This window comes from Hypomesus nipponensis, chromosome 6 (genome assembly GCF_054491055.1).
Source record: "Hypomesus nipponensis isolate SF chromosome 6, ASM5449105v1, whole genome shotgun sequence".
Taxonomy (NCBI): Eukaryota; Metazoa; Chordata; class Actinopteri; order Osmeriformes; family Osmeridae; genus Hypomesus; species Hypomesus nipponensis.
In genome coordinates this window covers 12169383-12184335 of record NC_140366.1, presented here as the reverse complement: position 1 = coordinate 12184335, position 14953 = coordinate 12169383, and the positions used below count along the sequence as shown (strand labels likewise).

Here is a 14953-nt window from a genome sequence, read left to right as displayed (position 1 = left end):
GAGGAGGCACAGAAGAGGAAAGGAGGATATAAAGAGAGAAAAAGAAAAAAAAGGAGGGGAAACGAAGGAGGTTAATGAGAAGTGGAGTTAAAGCCACCAGGCCTGGCCACTACAGCCACATCCTGCAGATCATGCAAACGTGCTTTTAAAAGATCTGGTCCGTGCACTTGCTCTCTCTCTCTCTCTCTCTCTCTCTCTCTCTCTCTCTCTCTCTCTCTCTCTCTCTCTCTCTCTCTCTCTCTCTCTCTCTCTCTCTCTCTCTCTCTCTCTCTCTCTCTCTCTCTCTCTCTCTCTCTCTCTCTCTCTCACTCACTCACTCACACACAAACACTTTCTTTTTTCAAATGCTCCCCACTCATCCTTACTCTAGAGACTCATGTCTCATTCAAGTGCTAGCGGAACGTGACCTGTCTCACTTTGTCTTGCCCTCACTTGCTCCCCCCCCCCTCCCCCCCCACTCTCTCACTCTCCAAACGTCTCTCTGCCCTACTCTCTCCATCCCTCTATCTCTCCCCTTCCCCACCCCTCTCTCTCCCCCTGCCCCCCTCTCTCTCCTCCCCTCTCTGGACGTGCTCCCCTGGGCTCCAGTGTGTTTCTCCTCCTGCCTGTGAGGAGAGCTCTTCCAGAGCGTCTGTGTGGAGGCCCACCTCAGCTCGGCCCCTCAGCGCCACATGAAGGAGGCTCCTCCTCCCGGCCACTGCCTCCACAGCTGGCAGTGGCTCCAAATAACACCAATAAAGTCCCGTTTGTCTGCAAATGTGCCATGTCCAGAAGCGCCAGATGAAGAGCGGCTGGTGCCTGCCGTCTCTGGAATGCTCTGGACGCTCACATGGGTTATTAGTTGATGCTATTCTCAGATGGAATTGCATGAAACCCATTCTGGCATGAAATACCACAAACAGTACAGTGTCCAACAGAAGCCTTTGTGGATGAATTGTTCAGGCTGCTAAATTGCATGACAAATAAACTGTACCAATGCATCGTGTCATGGCTGCACCATGAGAATTGTTTTATTTTGTCTTGTACAGCTGTAAAGTTCAGCTGATTGTTGCTACCTGTTAGTCCAATAGGAAGAGTTGGCATCTTTCAAATCCTGGGGAAACTTGTGAGAAGTCTTACACCTCAGACACCCAGAGACAGACACGGCCCTGAACAGCACCGTGGAATCCAACCTCCATTTTCTCCAACTCCTCCCTCTCTCTTCTCCTCCCACCTCCTTCCTTCTTTTCTCTCCTCTCTCCTCTCCTTACCTACTCATCTCAACCCTCCTTGCAGACTTGAGAACTGTCCAGTTGTGCTGGTTTCCTACTAAACTAGTTGATAACACATTCCCAAATGCACACATACATACACATGCGTAGTATTTACTCTAGGGGCAGGACCATGCCTGTGTGATGACCTTTTCCATGTTTGATCTAATCAGTTATCCCTGTGGAGGAAGTCTCTCTCTTTATCTCCCTCTCTCTGGCTCTGCACCTCTCCCTCTCTCTCTCTCTGTCTCTCTCTCTCTCTCTCTCTCTCTCTCTCTCTCTCTCTCTCTCTCTCTCTCTCTCTCGCACGCTCTCTCTCTCTCTGTCTATGATGTTGACAAAGCACAGCAGTCCGTCCCTAATCCTCTTCCTACCTGACCCCTCCAGTGCCGGGTCAAGCTGTCCTCAGGTCACATGACCACAGATGAGGAATAAATCACTATCCTCTATGATTGGCTGACAGGTCACAGGATTGTAGTGGTTGTCCAATTTCGGGATGAGTTAACATTGTTGGCTGTTGTGGGAAAAATGTGACAATAGCTCAGTCTAGGGTAGCATTAGATGTAGAACTAACATAAATGTATTTGATGTCTGCCAGTACAAGAAGGAAATGTCAGCTTATGTTTGCAACCATGATTATAGTCCTTCTTTGCATGCTTGAAGTACTTGCTAACATGACAGGCCTGGTGGGATGTTGTGTTGTTATCATGCTGGTCTTCTCCTCTTGTGGATTCATACAAATATTTATCCATTAATTCACTCACTTATTCATTAATTCATATATTCATTCATTTTGTCCGCAGACCTGAGATGGTTTCTTTAGTTTCTGTGGCGTTTTATGGAAGACAAATAAACCAGACAGTCATACATACCAGCCCTCTGGCTTTATGGAGGGAGAAGGTCAAACAGCCAGTAAAGGAGGGAGAGATAAAAGGAAGAGATTGTAGAGGAGGCGGAGGAGGAGGCGGAGGAAGAAATACGTCTGGCTTTGTTCCGCCACCGCTGCCTCTGAGGGACAGCTGTCATTGGCTGGCTGGTTTACACAGGTGTCATAACCCCGCCCCATTGTTCACTCTGAAAGGAGGCTTCAATCAACAGGTGGAACGCAGGAACAATGACCACGCCGCCAGAGACAAGGAGAGAGAGAGGGAAGAGACAAAGAGAGAGAGATAAAGGTTAAGAGAGTTGGGAAAGGAATGGGGAAAAAAGAAAGAAAGAAAGAAAGAAAGAAAGGAAGAAAGAAAGAAAGAAAAGAAGAACAAGGCAAGTGAGAGAGGGGAGTGTGAAGCGAGAGACCGTAAAAAGAGAGACAAACAGAGAGTGAGGGAGGGAGGAATGAAAAGAGAGAACGAAAAGGTGTAAGAGATGAGGGAGATTCTTGAGAATACGCCTCAAGGCATGTGTGAGACAATCGGTTTGTTTTTACCCACAATCCCCGAGCAGCGGCCGTGGAGGAAGGTGTATCAGTGTGTCTGTGGCTCCAGAGAGGCTGTTGCTGAAGGGGCTCCAGGCGAGCGACCTACACCTCGGAGAAGCTCTTTATTTAGCCTGTAAGATAGAAGGACAGCTGTTCTTCAGTGTGGTTGTCTTCAGTTTCACCACCCCACATGCCCGTTGTCCTGGTTCAAATGTGTGCTTTTGGGGCATATTGTTCCACAATTCTGTGCATCAAATTTTCTTCCTTGAGATCTGTATGATAAAGACATAAGCACAAGTGTTTTTCCTCAGGATTAGGTTTGTTACTGCTTTATGACAGGAATGATTTTAGAAGTAATCAGACATAAGTCATATTTCAAAAATCTGCTCTCCAGTCATGACTCCCGGTACATGACCCAGAGGTGGTTGCACACTGCCCCCGACACCCTACAGGCAAACACACACCCACACACACCACAACAAGAAGAGCCAGGGTTGTAGCTTAACACTGTTGCATCAGGCCATCATCGCCTGTTGGCTTGAGTGTGGTGATCCTAGTTCTGCTGAGGGCTGCGTTGTTGTTATTGTTTGTCTGTGTGTGGTCCTTTCAGATGCCAAGTTCCCACTCACCCTCTCGGGGAATGTAGCGGGCAAGGCCAACACGCCTGTATGTGTGTGTGTGTGTGTGTCTGCACCTCATTCTGCTACAATGTCAACTGCAGCTTTCAAGATGACATCAGTAAATTGGAAGCGTCTTATTGGAGCTGTCCTGCTGATGCTGTTGTGCCCTAGCCTTCATGACCAGCGGGGGATTCCAGAAAGCAGGTCATGTGACAGACCCGGGTAAGTTAACTCCCCAGCTGACACCCAGCGTTGTAGCAACATTGCCAGTAGGTTGCTGCAACATTGTGAATCAGCTGGTGGGTTAACTAACCCGGTTATGTTGCATAACCTGCTTTTTGGAATACCCCCCTGGTCTGGTTTTACTGCTGCAGAGGGCAGCTCACACATATCAGTGTGCTCTCAGGGCTCCACACACACTCCACACACACCACACACACACTCCACACACACCACACACACCACACACACACTTAATGATGTAGCTGCTTAGGGTTGGTGTACCAATGGACTGATAACACAGTGTCTCAATAAGCTTGTGAGACCGGTGTCAGTTTGTATGTGTCTATACATGATTTGACATGTACTTCTCTACACTATCCAAAACAATAAATAAGCAGTGTTTATCCATACACTGGAGTTATGAAGCTTGTTTTTATCAATGAAGTCCTGTGAGTAGACATGCATGACTGGAAGCAGTTCCCAGCTCTCTGTAGGCTGTGGTCTGAATGGTCCTTCACCAGCTGCCAGTCAGCTTGACTGAAAGGTTCCGGAAAGAAGGAGAAATAGACACCATAGGAAAGAAAGAGGGAAGGAAAGAAAGGAAGGAAGAAAGCAGTACTCTCCCCCCTTTATCTCCTCTCTCCCTCGCACAGGCAGGAATGTTAATGGTGCCGTTGCTTTGTGAAGAGGTTAGGCCATTTGACTGACGGACAAACAGACTGACTGACAGGCAGACAGACAGACAGACAGACAGACAGACAGACTGACTGACAGACTGACAGACTGACAGACTGACAGACTGACAGACTGACAGACTGACAGACAGACAGACAGACAGACAGACAGACAGACTGACAGACTGACTGACTGACTGACAGGCTCTGACAAGGCGTGCAGTGCAATCCCTGGAACTGAGCTTGAGAAGAGGCTCCAAACAAACCTCTCTCAGATGGAAACAGGCTGAAACACTAGACTTTAGCTTTAGTCTTGGTTAGCTAGGCTTACAGGCAGCTTTCAGCTAAGCTAGAGAGTCTTAACCAGCTCCCAATACACATGGTCTATTCTCCAGCAGGGCTGGTTGCTAATGTAGCTAATGACGGTGAGGGTTTATCCTAGCATCTGTGTGGTGTGTGGTATGCCAGGCCTGGAGCCATGTCTGAGATAGTTGACTGAAGGCACTTGTTTGTCAGGGCTTGTTGATATGTAACACAACTAATGGACCATGGAGGGATCTTCCTTAAGGTTCCTCTCACGTGTATTTGAGTGTGTGTGTGTGTGTGTGTGTGTGTAGGAGAGACCACAGAGGCGTTCCCCTTGGTTTTCATGGTGTTTGTTCCACAAAGCGTGGTACTGAACAATAACAACAAACAGAAGTCTTCACACCCGCTACACAGTCACCACGCTACACGATAACGCCTCTCTGGATGACATCACCATGAAATTAGGGATTAGGAGAAAGGAAAGAGGTGAGAGGAGGCCCTGAGGTTGTCCAACTCATGCAAGACTAAGCAAGCAATACTGAACTGCGTGTGTGTGTGTGCGTGTGTGTGGATGCACTAGGTTTCTGTCTGCTTTGCTAAGCTGATTCTATTTATTCTGAATGATGTTTTTGTACAGTGGACCGATTGTAAAGACGGCTTGTGTAAAGACACAGTGTGAATGGTGCGTTTGAACTTCCTGGTGATTTAGACACGCACAGGCCTCCCCCTCCACCCTGACAGACCTCACACACACACAATCATCCCAGCTGTCAGGATGGGTTTGCTCAGAGAGATCAAAACAAGAAAGCCACAGATTGTTGCCTTCCGGGCGTGTCCTTAGTAACCGTTGCTGTGGCATCCTTTCCTTTTAGGTTACCTGTCCAAAGTGTTGAGGAACTACACCGAGCAGGCGTGTGACGGAGACATCCTGTCTGTGCGCTGCCCGCCCCGCACCACAATCACCGTCCAAACAGCTTTCTACGGCAGGAGAGGCCCCTCCCACCCACTGCAGTGCCCGGCCTATCACCAAGCCTTCACAGAGACACGCCCACGAGAGGATGACTCACACTGTTCTGTGTCTACTGCCCTGCAGGTACCAGTGCTGTCTTAGCTGATGTGGTGATGTTGGTTTATCTTCATGGGATTCTCTCACTGTTCGTATCTCTGCGTTTCTCTCTTTCTCCGTCTGTTGCTCTCTCCCTTGCAACATCTCTCCCGATCTTTCCCTCCCTCTATGTCTCTCTTTCTTTCGGTGTCTCTCTCTTACTTTCCCTCCCTCCCTTAATAGACTCCAGGGTCAGTACTGACACCCCAGAGTTGAGCTTGTTCCTCTGTAGGGAGTCAGTCTGGCCCTGGCCCCCACACACAAAGCCATTCTCTCTTCAATTGATTTGGTTGTGGCTGGACCGGAAGCCTTTTGTGTGTGTTTTTTGTGGAGAAACAAACACACACTTACAGACATACTCCAGTCAAGGTTTCTGCTACACAGCCATCTCCTTGGTCACCCCATGAGAGACAAGGGTGTTTTTTTCTCCTCGTGCTCCTCCATGGTGTGGTGTCTGGTTCTGTCTCAAGCCAGCAGGGTTCTGAGAGCGTACCCTCAATCCCCAGCTTTACAACCTGCTGAGAGAACTTCTTATAGTACCTGATGACATCACCCTCTTGATTTACTGCAGAAACTGTGCTCCACCTGTGGTTAGTGATAGGTGTTTCCAGAGATCGAGTGAGTCTGGCAGCATGTGGGGTGGGAGTGTGTGGGGTGGAGGTGTGTGGGGTGGTTGTGTTTCATTTCTCCGCAGCGTCTCCCTGAGCGTTGTGTTCCTCTAATGACGCGTGGCAACATGTCAGCGTGCGCTTTAAGGCTGCAGACACGCTTCAAATCCACGTGGGCGGCGCGTTGGATTTTTACAGGAACACTCGCAGGTCACCTGGCGAGATTCACCCCATGGCGGTAAACCACAAGTTGTAAATACCCAACACAACAGGTGGGCAGTACCGGCAACAACAAAAAAGAGAAGAGAAGAGAAAAGAAAAGAAAAGAAGAAAGAGAAGACAGGAAAGGACTCTTGAGTCTAAGGGAGGAGAGGTGGGTAGGGCAGTGGAGGGGAGAGGTGACTCATGGGAGTTCTCCGAAGCATTTTAATTTCCTGTGGGTCCTGGGAATGATATGCCGAGGGAGAATTCCCGTGTTGTGGAATGCACTTACCTGTGTGACCCAACCACGGGGAGGTACAGGGGAGTAACTGGAGACAAAGAGGAGAGGAGAAGAGAGGAGAAGAGAGGAGGAGAGAAGAGGAGAGAGGAGAAGAGAGGAGAATAGAGGAGGAGAGAGGAGGAGAGAAGAGGAGAAGAGAGGAGAAGAGAGGAGGAGAGAGGAGAAGGCGGGGTTAGCTCTTATGCTAGGTAGTTTCCTGTCAGTAGCAGTATTCCCATAGAAGACCCGCCTTGGAAGGAGGGCGTTTGAAGTGGTTTTAAGTTTGTTTGCCGCCAGTCTCACCAGCGCTAACTTTGTTCTTTGAATTGTTCTCTCTCTCCCCTTCCTCCCCCCCTCCCTCCCCCTCCACCTCCCTCCCTGTAGAAGATGTTGGATGAGTGCCAGGACAGGAGGAGCTGTCAGGTCGTGGTTAACAGCCGTCTCTTCGGGACAGACCAATGTCCTGGCAGCCCCAGCAGACACCTCACTGTGGGCTACAAGTGCAGGCCTTGTAAGTCTCTCAGTGACACCTCCCTCACATTGTCCTCCTCTCTGTTCTTCTTTTGGTCTCTCTTTCTCTCTCTCTCTCTCTCTCTCTCTCTCTCTCTCTCTCTCTCTCTCTCTCTCTCTCTCTCTCTCTCTCTCTCTTTCTCCTCCATCTCCCACCCCCCCCGTTCTCCCTCCCACCCCTTGTCACACTCACCCCATGCCTCTCTCTCCGGAGGTAGCAGAGTGGATCATTCCAGAGGAAGCAAAACAGTGTTCTAATCCCACCCAGAGTGAAGTCACCTTTTACGACCCTGTGTGTGTGTGTGACTCTACAGTGGACAGGCAGTCACACTCAACTGACCAGGAGCGGGCACTAATCCACTGACCCCTCCCCTTTCTCTTCTCCACCAGAAAGCCATCCAATCAACAGCTCTTTGTTCTTTGTCACTTAACCAATGACTTCTCTCCGGGCACAGCAGAATGGCTGCATGGGATGCTAGTGAGGTGCAACGGGCAGGTGTCACTGCCCATGAAAGGAAGGAAGGAGGAAGGGAGGGAGGGAAAGAGAGAGAGAAGGGGAGAGGGGGGAAGAAATGATGCTGGAGCCGCTCTCTCTCTCTCTCTCTCTCTCTCGCTCTTTCTCTCTCTCTCCCACTCACTGCTGCATTCCTTTTGAGCTCCCCTCAGAGCCAGTAGACCTACTCTGTTACAGGTCAACTGTTATGTGTCTCATCTGGAATGCCAGTACATGGCTGCACATGCCCACTGAAAAGCACATCTCTGTGTTTTCCTAGTTATTATGAATCCATCCCTTTCTCATTAGTTTATGACCACCATAAATGGTTTCTAAAGACAGGACTTCTCCCCAAATTCACATTACTATGCAGTCTGCTGCAGCACAAAAGTAATATCCAAGTGTTTTTGTGGCTAACACCCTCATGCTCTACCTCTCTCTCTCTCTCTCTCTCTCTCTCTCTCTCTCTCTCTCTCTCTCTCTCTCTCTCTCTCTCTCTCCTCTCTCTCTCTTGCTTGTTCTCTCTATTCCTCCCTCTCTCCATCTTTCACCCACCCATCTTTCCTTCCTTTCCTCTCCTTCCCTCCAATCCCTTCCTCCATCCCCTCCATCTGTCCACCCGTCCCTCCTTCCCTCCATCCTCTCAGATGAGTATAAGAGCAAGGTGGCGTGTGAGGAGGAGAGGATGAAGCTGAGCTGTAAGCAGGGCATGCAGATCGCTGTCTACTCCGCCATGTTCGGACGGACCCAGCAGGGCATCCTGGAGTGTCCTCCCCACCACTGGAGGGCGCCGTCCGTAGGTGAGACCGCCACTCTAGTCCCCTCCGTGTCCCTCTGCTGTCCCTCTCCACCACCTCCTGCTCCTCGACCACTGCCGCTGCTGGGCCTGGATCTGTACCTGTATTCGTGAACAAAATGAACGTAAAACTTGAATACCCTCCAACACTCTCTTACCAATCACATTCCCAGACACTGTCATGTCAGCCTGTCTCCAATACAGGTTAAATAAATGGTACTCTACCTTCCCTCACTGGCTGCCTGACTAACTGTGTGTAGAGGCTTGTGGTGCAGAGTTGTGGAGGCTTTGGGACTAAACTTCAGATCAGATCTGGACTGAGAAGCAACCAGGTTCACTCTACAACACCTGTAATGGTCCCAAAGCCACTCTGAGGCCAGGCTCAGACAGAGCCACTCTGAGGCCAGACTCAGACAGAGCCACTCTGAGGCCAGACTCAGACAGAGCCACTCTGAGGCCAGGCCAGACAGAGCCACTCTGAGGCCAGGCCAGACAGAGCCACTCTGAGGCCAGGCCAGACAGAGCCACTCTGAGGCCAGGCCAGACAGAGCCACTCTGAGGCCAGGCCAGACAGAGCCACTCTGAGGCCAGGCCAGACAGAGCCACTCTGAGGCCAGACTCAGACAGAGCCACTCTGAGGCCAGGCCAGACAGAGCCACTCTGAGGCCAGGCCAGACAGAGCCACTCTGAGGCCAGGCCAGACAGAGCCACTCTGAGGCCAGGCCAGACAGAGCCACTCTGAGGCCAGGCCAGACAGAGCCACTCTGAGGCCAGGCCAGACAGAGCCACTCTGAGGCCAGGCCAGACAGAGCCACTCTGAGGCCAGGCCAGACAGAGCCACTCTGAGGCCAGGCCAGACAGAGCCACTCTGAGGCCAGGCCAGACAGAGCCACTCTGAGGCCAGACTCAGACAGAGCCACTCTGAGGCCAGGCCAGACAGAGCCACTCTGAGGCCAGACTCAGACAGAGCCACTCTGAGGCCAGGCCAGACAGAGCCACTCTGAGGCCAGGCCAGACAGAGCCACTCTGAGGCCAGGCCAGACAGAGCCACTCTGAGGCCAGGCCAGACAGAGCCACTCTGAGGCCAGGCCAGACAGAGCCACTCTGAGGCCAGGCCAGACAGAGCCACTCTGAGGCCAGACTCAGACAGAGCCACTCTGAGGCCAGGCCAGACAGAGCCACTCTGAGGCCAGGCCAGACAGAGCCACTCTGAGGCCAGGCCAGACAGAGCCACTCTGAGGCCAGGCCAGACAGAGCCACTCTGAGGCCAGACTCAGACAGAGCCACTCTGAGGCCAGACTCAGACAGAGCCACTCTGAGGCCAGGCCAGACAGAGCCACTCTGAGGCCAGGCCAGACAGAGCCACTCTGAGGCCAGGCCAGACAGAGCCACTCTGAGGCCAGGCCAGACAGAGCCACTCTGAGGCCAGGCCAGACAGAGCCACTCTGAGGCCAGACTCAGACAGAGCCACTCTGAGGCCAGGCCAGACAGAGCCACTCTGAGGCCAGGCCAGACAGAGCCACTCTGAGGCCAGACTCAGACAGAGCCACTCTGAGGCCAGTCCAGACAGAGAACACCTGGACTGAAGACACTTTGTAGCTCTGCTCTGTTGTGGCATCACATGGGTTTGGTTTGAAGTGGTTCGTGTCATGTTCATGTTAACTGTTGCTCAAGTTTGAGAGGACATTGAGATATCTATTTACAGTATCCACATACATACACATACACACACACACACACACACATACACATACTGCCAGGGGAATAGGAGTGGAATGTATATCAGATGTCTCTGTCATCTGGAGAGCTTGGCTCGTAGTAAGGGACAGTATTAAGTTTTGTGTGTGTATGTGTACATTGTGTGTGTGTGTGGGTGTGTGTGTATGTGGATACTGTAAAGAGATGATCAGATGTAGCTCATTCTTGTTGAAGGGAATTTTAATAGCTGCATTCTTGGAACCATGACAGGTGTCACTGTAACCATGGCTACTGCTGTGTTGTCCAGGCTCCTGCGGAGCGTAGTGTTAGCTGGGCGCTGTCACACAGGGCCGGGGTTTGAAGACAATAAACGCAGAAATAGGTTTATCGATAATTACACATTAAGACCTTTTCACAATTTCCCGAAGGAGAAGAATCACCCGATGTATCTGGCATTTCAGATGTTTTGTGTAGAGTGTTTGTGTGGAGACATTGCCTTAATATCAGAGACATAGTGGCCCCTGGTGTGTGTGTGTGTGTGTGTGTGTGGAGACATTGTGTTAGGTAGAGGAGGGGTCTGGTTGAAGGTGTGGGTCAGGCAGGACTAGTGTCCGGTGTCATTTGTCATGATTCACTATTCAAACAATGCACTGGGACATGCCCTGGAGTGGGATGGTGTGTTACGCATCTGTGAGTTCCTGTGTTAGTGTGTTCCTGTGTGTTCCTGTGTATCTGTGTCTGTGTGTGTGTGTGTGTGCTCGCACGCCAGTGTGTGTGTTGCGCGCACACATCTGTGTGAGTCGGAGGCGTCACGACTGGGTCAGCAGGCTGAATCAGATGTCAGTCACATGGTAATCAGAGACAGATATGAAGAACTGCATTGTGTGTTTGTCCCCTTTGTGCCGTGTGGGAGCAGGTTGTGACGGGATGCCAGTGTCACCACCACACCGCCAGGTGGTCCTGGGATGAAAGACACAGAGAGTTTCCCAGGGAGAACGAACACAGTAGCTTGCATCTGTGCATTAGACTGATTGTCCTGTACTGTAACAGTAGGAGGATGTTACAATAGGCGAGATAATCGTTTCAAATACGAGTTAGACACACACACACACCATATACACATCCTTCAGCTTCTGTCTTTCTCCATTCTCTGCCACCCCCCCCCCAACACACACACACACACACCAGCACACACACAGGCACATTCATTCAGTGACAGACAGTACTTAGTGGTGACCAAGCAGGAACCCCTGTCACTCAGGCTTTGATGTGTCGTCTTTGTCACTGGAGGAGGAAGATGGCTGTGTTGAGTGACAGTTCTGAGGAACAGTGTTCATTATCTGTAAACGTTCTAACCTCTCTAAGTTTTGTGTGTTTGGTCAGAGCTCTTTATCCATGCTGTATTCACTTATAATGGAAATGTCGGTCTGTGATAGTGTGCATGTGTTGGTGGTGTGCATGTGTGTGAAAACCAACCTGTGTGGGTCTGTGGGTGTGTACGTATGCGTGTGTGTGTGTGTGTGTGGTTAGTGGTTGAACAGTAAGTTGCCTGAGGAGCTCCACCTGTACCACCTGAACCTAGACTGTTCCTGACACCTGCTCACACACACACACACACACACACACACACACACTGTACACATACTGTAGACTGGTCCTGTTTGATCTGTGCGTTCCTCTGGCCTGGTGCTGGGCTGTGGACAGAGCTGTCGGTGTGGGGAGAATCCTCAAAGAGCACGTCCAGCACTCCTCTCTCCTTTCTCATCCCTTCAGCCCTCCTCCCTGCTCTCTTATCCTCTTCCTTTATCTGAGGAAGAGGATAAGAGTCCAGGCCAGCTCTCTCTCTCTCTCTCTCTCTCTCTCTCTCTCTCTCTCTCTCTCTCTCTCTCTCTCTCTCTCTCTCTCTCTCTCCCTCCCTCCCTCCCTCTCTCTCTTTCTCTCTCTCTCTCTCTCTCTCTCTCTCTCTCTCATCTCCTCCATTAGTGTCACACACACCTCCTGACATCCAAATTGGCCTCCATGTTTGGCATGTGTCTTTTCTTTCTTTTTTTCTTTTTTCAAAAACGTACTTTTCTTTTTATAGTCTAGAGTCTCTTTGTTTGCTGGGCACATCACTAGCCTGGAGCTGGAGTCTTGGTGGTTTGAATGAAACACAACTTTATTGTCCATTTTTGTTATGTTATGAGACTTGTTGACCATGTGAGATTACAGAACACAGGGTCTAGATACAGAGTACAGCATGATTCAGCCTGCAGACTTCTCCGGGGTGGCGTCAACACACACAAACATTCACACACTACTCTGTCTGTTTGCTCAGTCCTGGAATAGTGTGAGCAGGTTTGATCGTTCTGGGGTTGTCATAGCAATAGCAGCGCCCAGGGTCCATGCCTGTGTGGAGGGGACGCTGATCCTGAATACCAGGAAGTGACCCCAGGAACTGGCTCGGCCGGCGGGACTGACACATACTGTTTAGACTGGGATTGTTTTCACACTCAGCCCCCCTCTGACTCAACGGATAATCTGATATCAACTTACACACACACCCACGCAGCAGACGTTGCGTGTGCTTGTCTGTATGTGTATACATGTATGTACATGAATGCATATCTACTGTATTTTCTGTTTCTTTGATGTGTGTGTGTGTGTGTGTGCTAAGAAGACTGGGTATCTCCCAGTGACTGCAGATAGAGATATGCGCGTGGTATACCTACTGTAGCTCCTGCATCCGTTTCAAAGGAGTGTTTGTGGTCGACATCCCAGCACCAGGTTGAGGGGCCCCATATCAGATGGTAGAGATGACTCAGTCATGAGAGGAGGTCCAGGCTCCCTCTGGACAACATGTCCTCTCATTGTCTTGTGCCTTCCAGGAAAGTTATGTGTGTGGGCGTATCCTTTTGTGTGTTCTTGCCAAAATATTTGTTTTGTTATAGATCATTCAGGGAAAGTATGTTTAAGGTAGCAGGAAGTACTGTCAGATCAGTTAATTTGCTGCTCTTGATCAAGTGGCAGGTTGTGAGGTTATAAGAGAGTGTGTGTGTGTGTGTGTGTGTGTGTGTGTGTGTGTGTGTGTGTGTGTGTGTGTGTGTGTGTGCGTGCGTGCGTGCGTGTGTGTGTGTGTGTGTGTGGACAGGGGCCTTCATATACGACCCTGTTCTGGGTAGGTGTAGTAGGTCAGGTGAAAAGTTATTTGATTTGGGGGTGGCGGCAGGGGTAGAAGAAGAAGATAGTGGGTACACATGGTCTTCTGTGTGTGTGTGTGTGTGTGTGTGTGTGTGTGTGTGTGTGTGCGTGGACTGCCTGTCACATGCCTGTCTGTCTGTGTTACCTCTGCTAATGGGAGCCAGTGGAGGTCAACCTCCAGGAATGCTGTTTTAATCTGTGCAGATTCTCTGTGTGTGTGTTGTGTGTGTGTTGTGTAGCATGATCATGTTGGTCAGGGATAGGCTTGAGAGAATCTCTAAGATGAGCAGAACTTTGAGGGCTATCTTTGTGTGTGTTTGTGTGTGTGTGTGTGTGTGTGTTTGTGTAGACGGGGGGTGCAGAATCCTCCTCTGTCTTTGTCTGTGTCTGCCAGACTGCTTCCCCCCCCCCCCCCAAACCCCCTGGCTGGGCCCCCTGCTTCGCTAATCACCATGACGGCGAATCAAAGGCCTGGCTAATGGGGGCCTGTCTATCACTCAGCCTTGGGGTCCTGGGGAAGGCTTTCAGCGTGACACGCACTGATAGAATCCTTCAGGAAAGGAGGAGAAGTGGGAGTACACAACGAAACACGGCAGGAGTCGAGGAGATTTACAGAGAGAACACAGACACCTTCACACACACAGACACACACAGACGCACTCACACAAATACCTACACACACACAGACACACACCCACACGTCATCTGCAAGGAAATATTTGTAAGCATAGTCCTTGCATGGAGTGCATTGATCCATTCATTATGATCACACGGCTCTGCGTACTTCAACACCTTACTATCAAAATCAAACCCACCTTCAAACTCCCTTCAATGCTCCCTACAACTCATGTGTTAGATTGCAATTGTGGTCTCAAGCTTCCTTACAGGACTGGAGGAGAGGGGGACTTCCGAGTGGGTTGTGTGTGTGTGTGTGAGTGTGTTTGTGTGTGTAAGGGGTCAAGTAGACAGTGAGAACTGTCCGACCTTCTCAGTGTCGGGGTGTTTTCCCGTGTCTGGTTCCCAGGTTGTGTTCCAGCAGCACCCTGCTACATCCTGGGTGAGGGATTACACTGTGTCAGCCCCCACTGGGTGACCTGGGTACGTCCTCCACCCCCCCTTCATCCAGGACCGGGTCCAAGCGGATCCTCACCACCTGGAGGTCAGCATTCAGCAGGGGGCTACAGATATCTATAGTTCATACTGGTGGGAGCCAGGAGACGCTGGGGAGGGTAGAGGACCGTTTTAGACCCTCTACTACAGAGTTCATGCTTATAGGAAGTTAGGATACTGTTATTTAATGCCTGCCCTGGGGGAAGTTAAATAATAATGATGTGTGTTTGGATAGTATTGGATACTCAACTGTATACAAGTGTAGAATATGGTCTATGTATAAATATAGTTGCAATGTATCCATATATAGTATATCATTTTTGAGTCATTCATGTATTATAAACTATTTGGGATTGGAGCCCGTTTCAACCCGAAGAACATTACTCTTTAGGTATATATTTTGGGTTTTACTCCAAAATAATGATATAGTACATTTAGATTGTGTTTCTGTCAGCTGGTTAAATTGATAATATGTTGAACTTG

At 50.1% G+C, this 14953-nt stretch overlaps 1 protein-coding gene across 2 annotated transcripts in view; it reads left to right on the top strand.

Moving 5' to 3' along the window:
* eva1aa (eva-1 homolog A, regulator of programmed cell death a) overlaps positions 1-14953 on the top strand; it is a 58777-nt gene that overhangs the window by 10728 nt on the left and 33096 nt on the right. The window contains exons 2-4 of one of the 2 annotated variants that reach the window (XM_084700800.1): positions 5362-5582; positions 7068-7194; positions 8334-8486. In XM_084700800.1, coding sequence (XP_084556926.1) covers positions 5362-5582; positions 7068-7194; positions 8334-8486 — 501 coding nt within the window. Of the gene's footprint in view, positions 1-5361; positions 5583-6411; positions 6576-7067; positions 7195-8333; positions 8487-14953 lie in introns of those variants that run through there. The other variant, XM_084700801.1, reaches the window with a different exon arrangement.